Raw genomic sequence first — 14,483 nt, forward strand, 5'->3', positions numbered from 1 at the left:
ATTTTAATTAACTAGCATGTGTGTGGTTAAATATATCCAGTATGGCAAATTTATTTTTATGCTACTCTCAAATCTCCCCTGCATTAAAATACATTCTGGTTATTTCATGCACCTGGAATAATGTCGGAAGCCAAGTATAACAAGTAGTTTTGTGGAAATCACAATATTGAGGTATTTCCTCAAAACTAGGTACTATGGAGAGTCTTTCAAAGTGGGAATCTACATGCTTTCTTCTTATGGTGCTAATATTCCTAGTCATCAGTAACAGCTCAAATACTCAGGTAAACTGAGGAAGGAGTCATTTGCATTTACTATCCCCTTTTCTGCAAAAAATACATACTTTTTTTCTGTTTGCCCGTATTTCATATAGATTTCCTTACAGAAAAAGTTGTGCAGTTACCAAAATCACCTCTTTTAATGGGCAAATCACATTATGAACTCTGGAAATGCACTCAAAATACCAACATTTTTAAGCCAAAAGAGAAAAAAAAAAGAGGCCCCATCTTCATGACAAAAATATACATAAATAAAAACAAAATAACCCTGTTCAAACATGGTTGTGGTCAGATAGTCTTACCATACTCCTTTCTCACCAACACAGGGTGAAAAACATGCACTAGAATTGTTGATTAAGCATGGGAGGTGATCAAATTCAAATCAACCTAAGCCTAATTTGGGGAAGAGTTCAGGGCAGCTCTCCTGATGTTCACCAAAGGCAAAATAAAGCACTAGCATTTGCCACTGCTACAGCTCACAACCATGCTTCAACGTGGCTTCCTACATAGAGAAGCTGGGGCCACTGTGGTGTGTTACCTGGATTATTCTAGCGATAAAAACACCACCAGATATTAAAGAAAGCAAACTAAATCCACCCCCACCCCCCATCAATTTTATCAATAGTTTTTCCAAAAAGAAAACAAGTCATATATACATACATATACACGCACACAGGGATAGCTCAGGACTACGTACAACTTCTAGGATGGCAGCAGTAAGGGTACGACAACACAAGATGTCAAAAGAAGCCACTATGCTTCTCCAGCCCTTTGCTACATAATTTGGAGGCCTCTGCTACCCAGACGGCATTTGAGAAAGGAGAGAGAGGAGGAGAGAGGGAGGGAGATGTTTTCTGCCTCTTCCAGAAGGTTTGGGTAAATGAACTCGCAAGTTCTAGGAATTGCAAAGATTTGTGTCCAGTGGCAGCTGATGGCCAAAATCTGAGCAGCAAAGGGCATGGAAGCTGAGAGAACCAGACAGGCAGAGACAGAAAGACAGACAGACAAACGCAGCGACAGAGATGAATGCCAGTCCCAACTGAGGTGCAGGCTAGATGTATGTCGTCCTTCCACCGATCCTTGCTCCCATTGCGGGGGTGTGTGTGTATAGGACTGTGTGGCAGGGGCCGACGGCTCCAGGCCTTGCGCAGGCGAAATGCCCTGGGGCAGTTCTGCCTGAATAAGGACCGCAGGATTTAAGCCACTGGTTCTCTGCCTTCAGACACATTGATTGAGGGTGAAAATGAACTTGTGAGGTTTAGTGTGGCTGGAGACGAGGGAGAGGAAAGCAAGGGAGAAAAGGAAGAAAGGCAGGGGGTGGGTTAAAAGGGAGAAGTGCAGGAGAAGGTGAGAGGGAGACTTGAGTATAGGCTGTCTGATATTCCAAAGAATGGGAGCAGGAGCCCATGACAAATCATATGAAGCCTCTTGACACCAAAAGCAAGATGACTGTAAGGAAAGGCCCCATGCGCCTGGTTTAAGCCTGAGCTGCTTTGCTTCAGAAATAAAAAAGACTAAAGGAGAAATCGCTGCACAGGTCTCCAAGTATTCTTGGGAGCTGAATGCTTTGATATCTCTCTGGCCTTACTGCATCAGTACTCAGGAATCAACCAAGCTGCAACCCTCTGCTGACTTCCTACCAGAATTTGGAAACCTTTTCAGAAGTGCAAGATATAAAGTACTCAGCTCTCCTGAACATCTGATAGACAAACGCCAAACCACTACCCAGCAGGCCTGGGCACAACGGATCTGACCAACATTTTCTAGGGGAATTAATACAGCAAGATGGGTTTTGGGTTTCTCTAACCTTCTTTGTAGGGGTGCTACTTTCTGAGGCACCCAGGTCCTATGTCTCCCAGATGCCACCATGGTTCAGATCACACACAACATTGTACTTTCCTTTTTTCCTCCTCCTGTCACCTCTTCCATTAAAAAACCCCACCATTTCCATCAACCCTCAAACCAGTCGCAATGCTCACTCTTAGGAAAACGTGTATTGCTACAACAAGAGGGCAGTTTACGCAGAGAAATATTCCATTATTTCACAAAAGCCTGCAAGTCACCAATACCCTATCCCTGATAGTTCTCATCTCATATCCATGCACACACCCCTAACTCGTCACATCTGCTGTATTGCATTGCGTACCTGTCACAGGTACCTCCTCCTCCTCTGTACCTCCTGCAGTGTTCACAGACACACTCAGACATGCAAGTATGGTCACTGAGTAGAACAGGCGGGATGGATACCAGTCCAGATGGTTTTGGTCAGTCATCCTCATGCACTCCCAGACACAGCTGATGAACACAGAGGTACGTGCACATGCAGACACGCTCAGAGGCACTGGCAGAAGCCCTCGGCAACAAGCTCACAGGTAGGCGCAAACCCTCCCTCCCCGACATCCTTTCAAGACAGACAGACAGAATCAAACACATGACGTCCCCACCGTCACTGGTACCTATGCCGGTGCTCTGGAGACACACATGCTCCCAGCTGAACGTGCCTCCGTAACTCTCACACATCTGCACGCCGTGAACTGCCCACTGCAGCTGGATGGGCCAACCTCTCGGCTGGCCACAGGGGCTCATCCAGCTCAGTGAGCACTGCTATGAGCATCGCTTTGGTGGCAAGCAAGGACTCAGCCACAGTGAATCTTTGGTCTGACACTGGCAGGGGAAAGGGTGAAGGAAAAAGGACCCTATGGACCAGAGAGATGTCAGCTTTTCTCTCCGACTGAGAGGAAGGAGGTTACATTAGCAGCTTTCCCAGTGACTCAGGGTCTGACTGTTTTTCTTTCATCACTTTGGGCACTGCAGCACAGAGCACAAATGGATCTTGATTTCCCCCTTTCATACAGCACAACAAATAGTAATGAGCAACTTTCTTTGCCTGGAGGAGGGGACAGCAGGCTGTCAGTCAGCTTCACAGCACTCAACTCCAGGCTGTGTCTGGTGATGTGGAAAGGAAGGCAATGCAAGCCTGTGCCTGGGGCTACTTCTGGGATGATGTATTCCAAATTTGCTGGCTTTTATTCAACTCCTATAACATTTTCTTTCCTATTATTATTATAATATATAATAATAATTTTTACCACCTTAATGTTTTCTTCTAAGGGACTTAAAGTGTTTTGAAAACACTAACGACAATGCTTTCTTAACGCAGGGAATAATAACAATCTCCAGTTTACTGATGGGGAGGCTGAGGTATAGGGATCTAGTCAAAGTCCAAGGAATACAACCCACAGGCCCTACCTCCCAGGCCCCATGTATTACATCATCTTTCATCTTATTCCCCAAAAGTCATTCTTGGTCTTAGCACTTAAAGAGAGTTGACACATGGTAGATGTGGTCTTTGCCTCAGAAATTCCTTCTTTAATAGCAGATTGAAAAGTCCTCCCCTCCCTCTTTAGTTACTTAAGAACTGCCTTAAGAGTGGCCCAAAATAGAATCATTGAATATTTCCAGAAAATTCTGAAAAAATCTTCATTTTGTGGCTAGGAAGTTAGTTGTGTAACACTTACTGAGAAGCAAAGCTCTGAAAATGCAGCTTGAAAGTAAGGCAATTTAAAAGTGAATTTGGCAGAAACTGTGCCACACACTGAAGTTTTCAAACCCACCAGATTCTAACCTGCCCTGTGCCCTTTGCGCTTACTCAGTTGTGTGAGATGCATCTCTGTGTGTCTGTGGAGCTGGTTGGGGGGACCTGGGAGGTGTTCCCAAGTTGCAGCAAGCAAGTGGGCCTAATGAGATGCAATTTGACTTATCACTTGACATATCTCCACACCATGGAGGTGTTTTAAGTGGAGGCTTCCTAAAGGACTCAGAAATGCTGAAGGCAACCTGGGGGCCTACCTCATGAGCACATGCCTTCTCACTATTTTTGAACGCATAGCCATGCTAACAAAAGTATGCTGAGCTTGACATGCCAGTGTACACTCACCCACAGGCATGCAGATGAACATGCCCGCACAGAGTAAACTCTCAGATATAAACACCCACCCGTAAGCAGATCAAACTTGCACAGTAAGATAGCCACATTGGCTCAGAAAACACGTTCATAGACTCAGTTACATACACAACAACCCATGTGTCTCCATCAACAACCATTCACAACACAAATATGGATGAAATACATATGCTTGCATACACACTCTCTTCCTCCCCCCACGGATTTGTGTCTGTACCCTCTCCCATGGATTTGTAGCCCATACACAGGCATCCAAACACATTCAGGAAAATATACTACAACCAATGGAGTGCACACACAAAGACCCACCCATGCACACTCACATATATCTTAACGAAGGTTTTGGTCTGGGAAATTCCTTTTCAAGAAACAAAAATAATTGTCAAAAGGAAAAAACAGAGCATGGGGAACTGCACAAATAGATGCAAGCACATACCTACATGCACACTGTGGAGCCTGTCAGTCAGGGTTCCCACCACAACTACAGCTATCACAGCTCAGCACCTGCTGGGTATGCTTCCCCTGAATGCAAACGTCTGGTGAACCTCACAGAGGTTTCAGGCTTACATGTCTATGGCCACATGTCAAACTAACCTGTGCCAGGTGTCTCCATCTTCTCTAACTGACCACAATGAAAACTGTCCCTTAGCTCCAAGAGCAGCACCTTCCAAGACCCTACCACAAACGTTCTTCAGCTTCTAAGGAGTTGGGCAGAAACATCTTACCTGCACCTGACCAGGCTAAACATCTCCAATTAGTGAAGTTTATTGGCATTTTAGGGTTTATTTTTTCTTTTTTTTTCAGACTCCAGGTCTCTTGGAACAAGACAAGACAATGTACAGAAACACAAGGCAGGGTTTGCTCAAACCCACAAACAGCAAGAAAGCAACAAGCTCCTGAGGAGAAGGGGAGAAGTGTATCTGATAAACTGCCTCACACTGCTTGGGAAGATGACAACTGTCCGTCCAAGATGGGCTGCTACTTCCAAAGCCCATTTGCTACAGATGTAACACATCAAGTGCTGCTAGCAGGAAGGGAATCCGACAGGACAAATCAACATACAAAACATTCTCTTATTCAATAAGGGTTATAAGTGCAAAGGGATTTCAGAACATTTCAGAACAAACTCCATCCATAGCTGCTGCTCATTTATCAGTGCATCAAAAGATTGTGCAAGTTTTTAGTAACAAACATTAGAAACTAGTAGCAAAGGACTTGCCTAGATAAAAAGAGAAGATTTAAACATGCCAGGTAACAAAAAGACGTGTGCAGAAATCTGTAAAAACTGTATAGAAGGAAAGGATTCTTTAGAGGAAACAGAGGGACCATGATGCAATGCTCTTCATAACCCTTACTAAAAGAGTCAGGGCCACTCCTGCTGCCTCCTCAAGTAAGACAGGTGATGGTTGTTTGGACAGAGGCACACCCTCATTTTTCATAGACTTCTATAGCCAAAAACTGGATTCTGGGCCTCGGCTGACATGAACTTGAATTTAGACAGGGAATGAAAAGAGAGGGAGCCTTGTCAGTGGTAATTAAGCACACCAGTATGGATAGCCCTGGAGACTGAAGATCAGAACATAGCACAATTAGCAGCAGCGTGACCTTCTCTACAACATGCTGAGAATGAATGCGATTTATCCTGCTTAAATTTAGCGTCCGAGAGCTGGGTGTCTAGACAAACCTAACAAACTAGTCACTCACCAGTCACTGGATGCACACCTCCAAAGAGCAATTCATTTCCCCTGTCATAGACACGTACAGGGAGGCACCAGCTGGCCTGGGAAGGTGTGCATTTCTCTCCACTAACTGTAAGAGGAGGCCTGGGTGACTATCTGTCTTCCTCTCAGATGACTACAGTTTAATGAGATGTATATCAAAGTGTCTTAACCCATGACGTAAAAAGTTCTTTAATTTATACGAAATTACTGTGAATTTCTTCAAAAGGATCCATTAGATTTTCCCTGCAGTACAGAGTTTCTGACTACGATAGACCTCCGTTTATTTATCAAAACACACGGGTTTCCCTCTTTTCTGCTTGGAAGACTTTTGTATGGATTCAAATACATCAGTCAGGAAAGTCTTGTTGATGTTTAGCATAATTCATCTCCAGTTAACTGTACTTATTTCCTCAATTACCAGGTACAGTTCTGCCTTTATGGATGAGAACTGAACTTCTTCACAATCTGAAGGCTATTGCCAGGTTCCCCACTTAGTTTTCTTGTAACAAGTGTGGCATAAAAAAGGCTTTCATTTCATTCTTTAAAATTAACAACTTCAGCCTGCTGATCATTGTAAATTCCCTCTACAAAGTCAGCCCAATCCTAATATGTCTCTAGTAAAATGGTAAGCAAAACTGTTTACAACATTCTGGGGGAAATGTTGCAAACAATTTTTTGAGTCCAGAAAGTAGGACATTTAAGGGATGTAAAATAAAAGTTCATTTTCAGTTAGAAACTATTTTCCATTCTCTCAAAAGACAAGGAAAATAGACTAGTGTCAAATAAAATATTTCATTTATTCTAAATCAAAATATTACAACTTGGATAAATGTCCCTGTTTCAGAATTAAAAAAAAAAATGAAGTTGAACAGAAATTAAACTCGAACCAAGATATGAAAACATTTTGTTTGGAAAGTTCCAAGTAAGGCATTTTGATTTTTTCAAAATATTGCCTACATTTTTCCCTAAATACAGCACTGAGTGAAAACTATGCTGTCACTTTTCTGCTTGCGATGGATTGCCTCTACAGTACACAACAATTCCAAGCTGGAATGCTTATTCAACAGCCACATCATTTTGCAAGTTCATGACTGATTTGCTCTTCATTAACTTACTTATTTACAGCAATTTTCTTTCAATCTTTCTGTTTTCCTGGCCTTGCTGAGCTGGATTTTGCACTGCAATTTTTGTCCGCACTCATAAACCCAGTGGGTCCTTTGTAGTCTTTCTTTTGGGAATCTGTGCGTTTCCTGCCTGTCCTTTGTCTATTTATCCCGTAATTCTATATCCATCCACCTCCAAAAAAAGACAGAGAAAAAAGTTTGCCTGATGTGATTTATTCCTTGAACACCAACTGCTCATTTCAGTCTCCGTGGCTCATTCAATCCTTCACCTGTCTGCTGAGATGGGCACCAGTGGGGCCAATCAGTGTCAATTGTGCTGGTGGAAATTGTGAGATAGAGCAAACCGGGTTGCAAACCCCAAAAACTGGGTTGAAACTCTGGCGCTTTGTTGTTCTTTGGGCTTTCTGTTTTGTTTTTATTTTATCTACTTTTTTTCAAATTAGAAACTGAACATTAGGAGCAGGTTCCTCTAAACAGAGACGATTTGGTCTTTATTTCTTTTGGAGGAAGCCTGGGTGAGAAGGCACAGGGAGGAATCCTGGTTTGGTTCCCGCAGTTCCACCTCGAAAGAACTGACCTTTAGATCTCTGTGGGGTGGAGAGTATTGAACTGCCATGGGAAGCAAAGCATAACACTGGGTAGACCAAAGTGCTGGCCTGGGACTATTCTAGCAGCTTCCCATGGCACAAACAGCTTTTTCACTTACACTCCACGTTTCCCATCACTTTTCCTGCTATACAGTTTAATTCATGCCAGGCGGATTATGAAGGGAAGAAAATGATGCAACAGTCAAAAGGTCTTTTAAGTCGTTCCAAAAATTAAAACAGAATAAAAAGGAAACAAAACAAAACAAAAAAAAGAGAAAGCTTCAAAATTAAACAAAAAGCTCTGAAAACAAACTCAAAAGAAAGGAAGAAGGGGGAGGGGAAAAAAAAAAGAACCCGGGAAAGACAAATGAATGTTAGAGCAGGCACGATCATGGACAGACGCCAGCTACTTACGTTCACCTCGGTGATTGCTATATCAACAATGCTACCCACAACAATCAAGGCGTCAAATGTATTCCATGCATCACAGAAATAGTGCTGCATGTGGCAGAGAAGCCAAGGAGAGAGAGAGAGAGAGAGAGAAAGGAAGAGAAAGAAAGAATGAGAGAGAGGAGGGAGAGAGAGAGGGAAAGGGAGAAAAGAGGGGAAAAAAAGTAAAAAGTAAAATAAAATAAAATAAAAAACAAAACAAAAGCATGAAAGAGGGAGAGAAGAGGAAAAAAATAAGAAAAGAAAGAGGTTACGTGGGCATATTAAATAGTCTCTTACCACTCTACAGTATTGGTTGCTCAAACCTCTGTAACGTTTCACATGATGGAGGGTATCAACAAAAGCCTGGTTAGTCAGAAAGTTACACTCAAGCATGTCTACCTTTTGGAGGGAAAAAAAGCACACACACCCCAAACTCTGTGCGCTTTCACCAGTCACAGCCTTGGGGCGAGCTATGACAAGTGAAAAAGAAGGAGGCATTTCCCCCCCTCCTTTTTTTTTCCCTGGGAGAAGGAGAAGGACGACGGCAAGTTCAATAAAAGCATGACTAGAGGGAAAAAAACCAGAAAAAAAAAGAGAGAAAGAAAGAGAGAAAGAGAGAAGGAACAGCAGAGGAGGAGGAGGTGGTGGTATCCTGGGGAGGGTAGAGTAATACTCACATTAGTTTCACTGAGAATGACGTCTATAATGCTGCCAATTACGATGAGGAAGTCAAAAACATTCCAAGGATCACTAAAGTAACCCTACATAAGGAAGGGGCAGGCAGGATGGGGATTAAAAAGGAATGTTAGACAGACAAAAACAGTTCAAAATTACCATTAGAATTACTGCCCTGATACCTCAAGGGGTTTTCTTCTTAAGTCTACTTGTTGAGTCTCATGCTGTAGCCCAGTCCTGGGATCCCTGACTTGTGTGATCAGCCCTTATCCAGCTAATGCGATCCCAGGGCAGCCACCCCTCCCCTTCGACTCTGGGAGAGGGGGGCAAAGCACATAGATCGCTTTGAGCATGGCTGCTCACAAGAGTAGGGCTTGCAGCACCAGCTCCTCCACACATCTCCGATTCCTAGCAACACAGCATCCTTCCCCGTTTGGCTTAGATTTGGCTGGGGGAAGAGTACAGGAATGATATCGTACGGTTCTCTCAAAAAACAGCTCCCGTTCTGCCAGTGTGAATATCAATCCACCAGTCCATGTTCCAGATGTAACGCTCTGTGCTGGCACTGGGAATGGCCAGCTGCCATGTCACGATGGAGCAGAGGGCACAGTCAAGCTGGGGATGTGCTATTTAAACCTCACTGGTTATCACCTTTATCTTCACCCAGCCACAATGAGTATTACAACAGTCATTAGCCTAACAGTTTCTATTACTAATGCTTTAGCTCCTGTCTTAAAACTACAGAGCAGGACTGGTATTTCTGTTACTCTCAAAGCATGTCTGCACCACAAAATGAAGGTGTGAATGTAGCATGTGGTGGCACATCCCAGCAGGAAGGGGTAAGAATGAGAGCGAAGTTGGCTTTGGCATGTGCTCAGAGTGAGACCTGTTGCTCACTCATGCTAAAAATAGCGCCACAGCATCACTGTCACATTAGCTGTCTAGGACAAGCTATGGTAGATCCGCTAGCATGTGCTAAACTCATACCTTCACTCTGCTGTGCAGAATTACTTTGGGGGCTATCTCAAACATCTCATTGTCCTAAGCAGGGCTCAGGAGATGCTAATCAGCCCTGCTTACTGTCCCCATCCTGCATGATTTTTGTCTGGATAGGCCGTAAGAATACAGGACCCTTTTGGAAAAGGTTCTGTTCAGCCCAGAAGATGAGCTTCTGTAGGTAAACTTCCTGTACAAGTCAATGTCATGAGCAAAGAAAATCCATCTTGGCTCACTGAACACCTGTGCCAACCTCTTCCCCTTGTTCTGCAGTCTTAAAAGGAGGCAAACACACAAAATCCTCCGTACTCCTTTTATGTGTTTGGTTTTGTGAGCATGGGCTAATCTGACCTCCCTGTTTCCCAGCTGCAGCATGTCTCCAGTGAGACTGAACCCAAGTTGCACTGTGACTGCTATTCTTAGCCAGAGTCAGGTCATGGGTAAAGTGTGAGTCTGTGTTCCCAGGCAGTGTTGCAGAAAGCAAAAAGGAGAAAAGAAAAAAAAAAAAAAAATCCCAGCACTGGCACTGCACAAGCCAAGCTTGGGAACCTGAAATTACTGTGGGTTCAACCATCACATGGAGCAGGCACTGGCAAAAACTGTCTTTCTAAATGCTGAAACACTGCCTCCAGGATGCTTTGAGACTCACAGTTATAAACTGCATTATGCTCGGGACAGGGAAAAAAAAAAAAAAGAAGATGAAGCAGAGAAAGCCACTGCCCAGCTGGTTCTACACCAGTGAAGGGAGCTGGTAGAGTGGACTTTGAAATCTTCTCCTCAAAACCAGAAAAAAACCCCCTTTATTCTGCAACCTGATATAGGCAACTGTTAGCAGATCTACACTGGGAGGAGTAATCATCCCATGGCTACATATTACTATGCAATTAGCTACAACAGGGAGGGAGGAAACAGGAGCAAAAGCAAATTCAGAGAATATTATTATTCAGCGTCCAGCCTAGAAAATACACAACAAATATTAGAATGAATTCAGCAGTGATGTCCAGCATCGTTAGCAACCAGATGGACCTGGAATAAAACTGTAATTAGACTTCACCAAGAGGAAGGGGAGGGAGAGAACAGCAGATTAAATTGTAGAAGCAAATGCATTTTGAATAAATAAAGGACAGACACAGATTGTACAGAGTTGCAAAAAGTGCCTTTGCAGCCTGATGCGACCTTGGCAGACAGTACACTTGGAGGATCAAAGAGAACGGAGTAGAAGACAACAGACCCAATCCTCCTGCCCCTGTTCATGTGCACAGTCCTGCTGAAGGCAATGGCACTGCTCACATGCCAAATGAATACATGCATTCAATAGCATGGCTATCTTCCATTTCCTTCTCAAATTGCATAGTTTAGGAACTATTAAGGATTTCAGCAGGAACCCAAACAACTCCAAAAAAACAGAGTTTGCTTTTGGGCAGCTGCAAGGGTGAAGATCCAAAACACGTTGTTCAGGTTTTGCCCATGAAAATAACGGCTATCTATTTTCAAATCTGTGGTGATGGATAGGTGGTTATTTTTACTGTGATTGGCATCATACTGCAAAGAATGTTTTTGGTGTAACCAAATTCACAATTTCTTTTTACTGAGCAACTTCTTACATAGAGCCCAATAGCCATTGCTGCTGGTAGAACACCATTTGCTGTTGGTACAAAACCCAGGTGACAAGTAGCATCAAATCCTGTCCTCAAATGACCACTGAAGCCAGTGAATTAAATTTTGCTCCCAGTTGCAGTAATGCAACCTCACTGGAAGCAATGACGCTGCACTGACACAGTTGGCACATCTCAGGAGAGATTCAGGCCTGGAAAGAAAAGGTTCCTTTTTCATTGCAATCACAAATAGCTGCTTTGGACCTTTGTGACACCACAGCATATCTGGAGTCACCCTGCTAACTTCGCTGGTGTTGCTCCAGACTTACACTGCGAGCTCTTTCTCTCGGGATGCTCTGCTGAGTCTCATCAGCCAGCTCCTTGCTTGAAAGTCATGGGCTGGTCTGCTCTGGGATCACAGAAAGAGCATTACCGTGGTCTGTTATTGTGTGGCTGCAAGGTGGACTCAGAGAGCTCTTCTCTTCCTCCTGTACCTCTTAGATGAGTGATAGAGAGGAACCATGGATACAAATGCAGTTTTACTCAACCCCACATCCAACATGCCAGTGTTGAATTAAGGAAACACATGAATTTTAAAACCTTCCTTTCCTCCTCACCTGCTCCCTCTGTGTTTCAAACAGAAGGGTGAAAAACAGGAAGATATTATTCACAGTAAGAGAGCTCAAAGAAAACAGAACATAGATGCTTCATTTGTGTGCAAGGTAATGGAATCCTTCCTTAAAAAGCCACCCTCCTTAGAGACATTTACCTACAAACGGCCATGTGGTTACTTAGCTTTGGATCAGACCTCATAATCTTGTCAGGAGTTATGAGTATGTATCGAGAGTGAACTACACCCCTTTGGGACTTGCCTCTTGCGACCTTAAGGTACCTCTTCAACCACATTCCTCACTGGAGTGTACCAGGGGGGCTAATGAAAGACAAGCTGAATGAAGGAAGAGCTTTCACTCTAATAAAGAGGTCGTATTTCCAAACTATTTTTCCCACCAGAAAGTTCTGTATACTTTTCCCAAGGGGGTGGAGGTCTGACTGAAAATGAATTGATGGCACTGTTTGTTTTTGCAGTACAGGAATTTAGAGTGTAATACCATATTTTACCCTTAAAGGGAGACGTTTGACCCTGATTTAGCTGTATAATTGCATGCCACATAATGGCAGCTTCAGGGGCTTACTGGGGAATGGTAGTCACCCTCTCTTGTGGGATGTCTTTGGAGATTCATGAAGCTTTTGGGGAGAAAGGAGGACAGAAAGAGACCAGGAGGATTGGACTGAATATTCAGGAAGCATGAAATAGCCCCACCATTAGAGCACAGTTTTTTCCCCATTTTTTTATTTCCTCAAAGGTAGCAAAGGATAATGTATCATCACATGATCAATAAGTTAATGAAAGGCTGAGCATAAATATGCAGTAGCTGACTGGAATGGAATCTCATTTGTGCGAGGGGAGCAGACATCGTAACATTTCAGAATGAGTATGCCAATCATTTTTAGGTTTCCTAGTTGCTGAGATTAGCTATCAAAGAAGCTAGGATTTGTTTTGGTACTCATGGAGTCATTGAAATCTCTGGAGACTATTTCTTTTACTTTTTGTGAATATGAGATCCTAAATGCAGTATCTAAGAAGCCTCATTAACAGCAGGGAAAATTGCCCACTGGAGTCTATCTGAAGGTCTGAGCTCAGAGTCACCTGGGGCCCATAACAAGAACGTGTGGTGGCCGGAGAGCTATGCATCTACACTGAAGCACAGAAATCCTTAGGGGAAGGGTGCTGTTGAGTCAAGGTACCAGCTGGGTTTTGAGCATCCAGCCCTGCGGGAGCTGCAGGGTCACTTGTGTATTAATTGATGTGCAGTTATTTATCTGCTTAATCCCAGGTTTTCATTTCTGTCTCTTATGAGGTGGCTGGCAAAATTTAACAAACCCCTCTGAGAGAAAAGTCTCTACAGATGAAGAGCACAGCAAGGGTCAAGGCTATTCACTGAGTGGGATCTGAATGTAGGTCAGATGGTCCCGAGTGGAAGAAGATGCTGCGATGTCATAGGAAAAAAGGGAAAGACATGCATGCATGTATGTATGAATACAGAAATGAAGCAACGAGGAGGAGAAACTAAGACATGTAGATAACTACACAGCCTAAAAGGAAAGCAAACTACAGGAGAACCTTGCTACCACATATCTGAAATAAACCTGCATGCTAAAACAACAAAATGAAGCACCAATCTTAATCAGCTGGAAAGAGTATATAGGAAGGAGAGTAAGGGGTTGACACCCTGATATTCAGTATGATTCCTTAGCAAAAATTTCCTGCTGATTGTAAAGGGCACCAAAGCAAACTTTGCTGGGGATTTGCAAAATGAGATGAACTGCTAGTTTGGTTGACGGTTGCTTAGTATGTGAATTCGTTTCTGAAAATCCTGCAGCCTATTTGGAACTGCGAGAGTCAGTTCTCAGACTTCATTAAAAGAGGCTTTTCCCTGAAAGTATTTTTGCAAAAGGGACAGTTTCATTGGAAAACAGTATCGAATCAAATGACATTTACACAGTACCATGACTCTTGGCATACCTTCTCACAGCAGATTTGACTGATTTGCATGTATCCTGAACAGTCTTACAAAACTACAATAGCTCCTGACACCAAACAGAGACTTGTGTCAGATGCAAATTCTGTTATGCTAAGATACCGTTTAGCTATAACAGCAATCAGGGAAATTAGCAGAACCTAACAGAAGGAATAAAGTGGAGGATGCAGCTGCTTGGAGCTCCTGACAGGCTGCAGGAAAACAGCATCTATTTGCATACTATCTATCAGCTCTTATCCATTGACGGATTAATTCTGAGACACAGATTCCCTGCAGTTCACCTACCAGTCGCTGTAATGAGTCACTGCTGCAGGGAATTGCACAAGGCCCCCCTGTACTCCATCAAATCTTTCCGCAGATAGGGAATGAGAAGAGGAGCTTTTCAGCTCCCCAGACTATTCCAAAGGTCTGGTCGATTCTGACGAAGCCTCCTGCTTCTCTCTGCTTATTCCATAAGAAAACAAGACCAACTTGTAGACTAAGATAGGTGCTCCAATAACTTTGATGTTTTCCT

The 14,483-nt window shown here is 43.3% G+C and overlaps 1 protein-coding gene across 2 annotated transcripts in view; it reads right to left on the bottom strand.

Moving 5' to 3' along the window:
* The window catches only part of CACNA1C (calcium voltage-gated channel subunit alpha1 C), a 487,530-nt gene that overhangs the window by 43,343 nt on the left and 429,704 nt on the right, over positions 1-14,483 (bottom strand). For both annotated transcript variants that reach the window (XM_050892845.1, XM_050892854.1), the window contains exons 31-32: positions 8,781-8,864; positions 8,086-8,169 (exon numbers count right to left, since the gene is read on the bottom strand). In XM_050892845.1, coding sequence (XP_050748802.1) covers positions 8,086-8,169; positions 8,781-8,864 — 168 coding nt within the window. The remainder of the gene's footprint in view (positions 1-8,085; positions 8,170-8,780; positions 8,865-14,483) is intronic.

Source organism: Gymnogyps californianus, chromosome 1 (genome assembly GCF_018139145.2).
Source record: "Gymnogyps californianus isolate 813 chromosome 1, ASM1813914v2, whole genome shotgun sequence".
NCBI classification, from domain to species: Eukaryota; Metazoa; Chordata; class Aves; order Accipitriformes; family Cathartidae; genus Gymnogyps; species Gymnogyps californianus.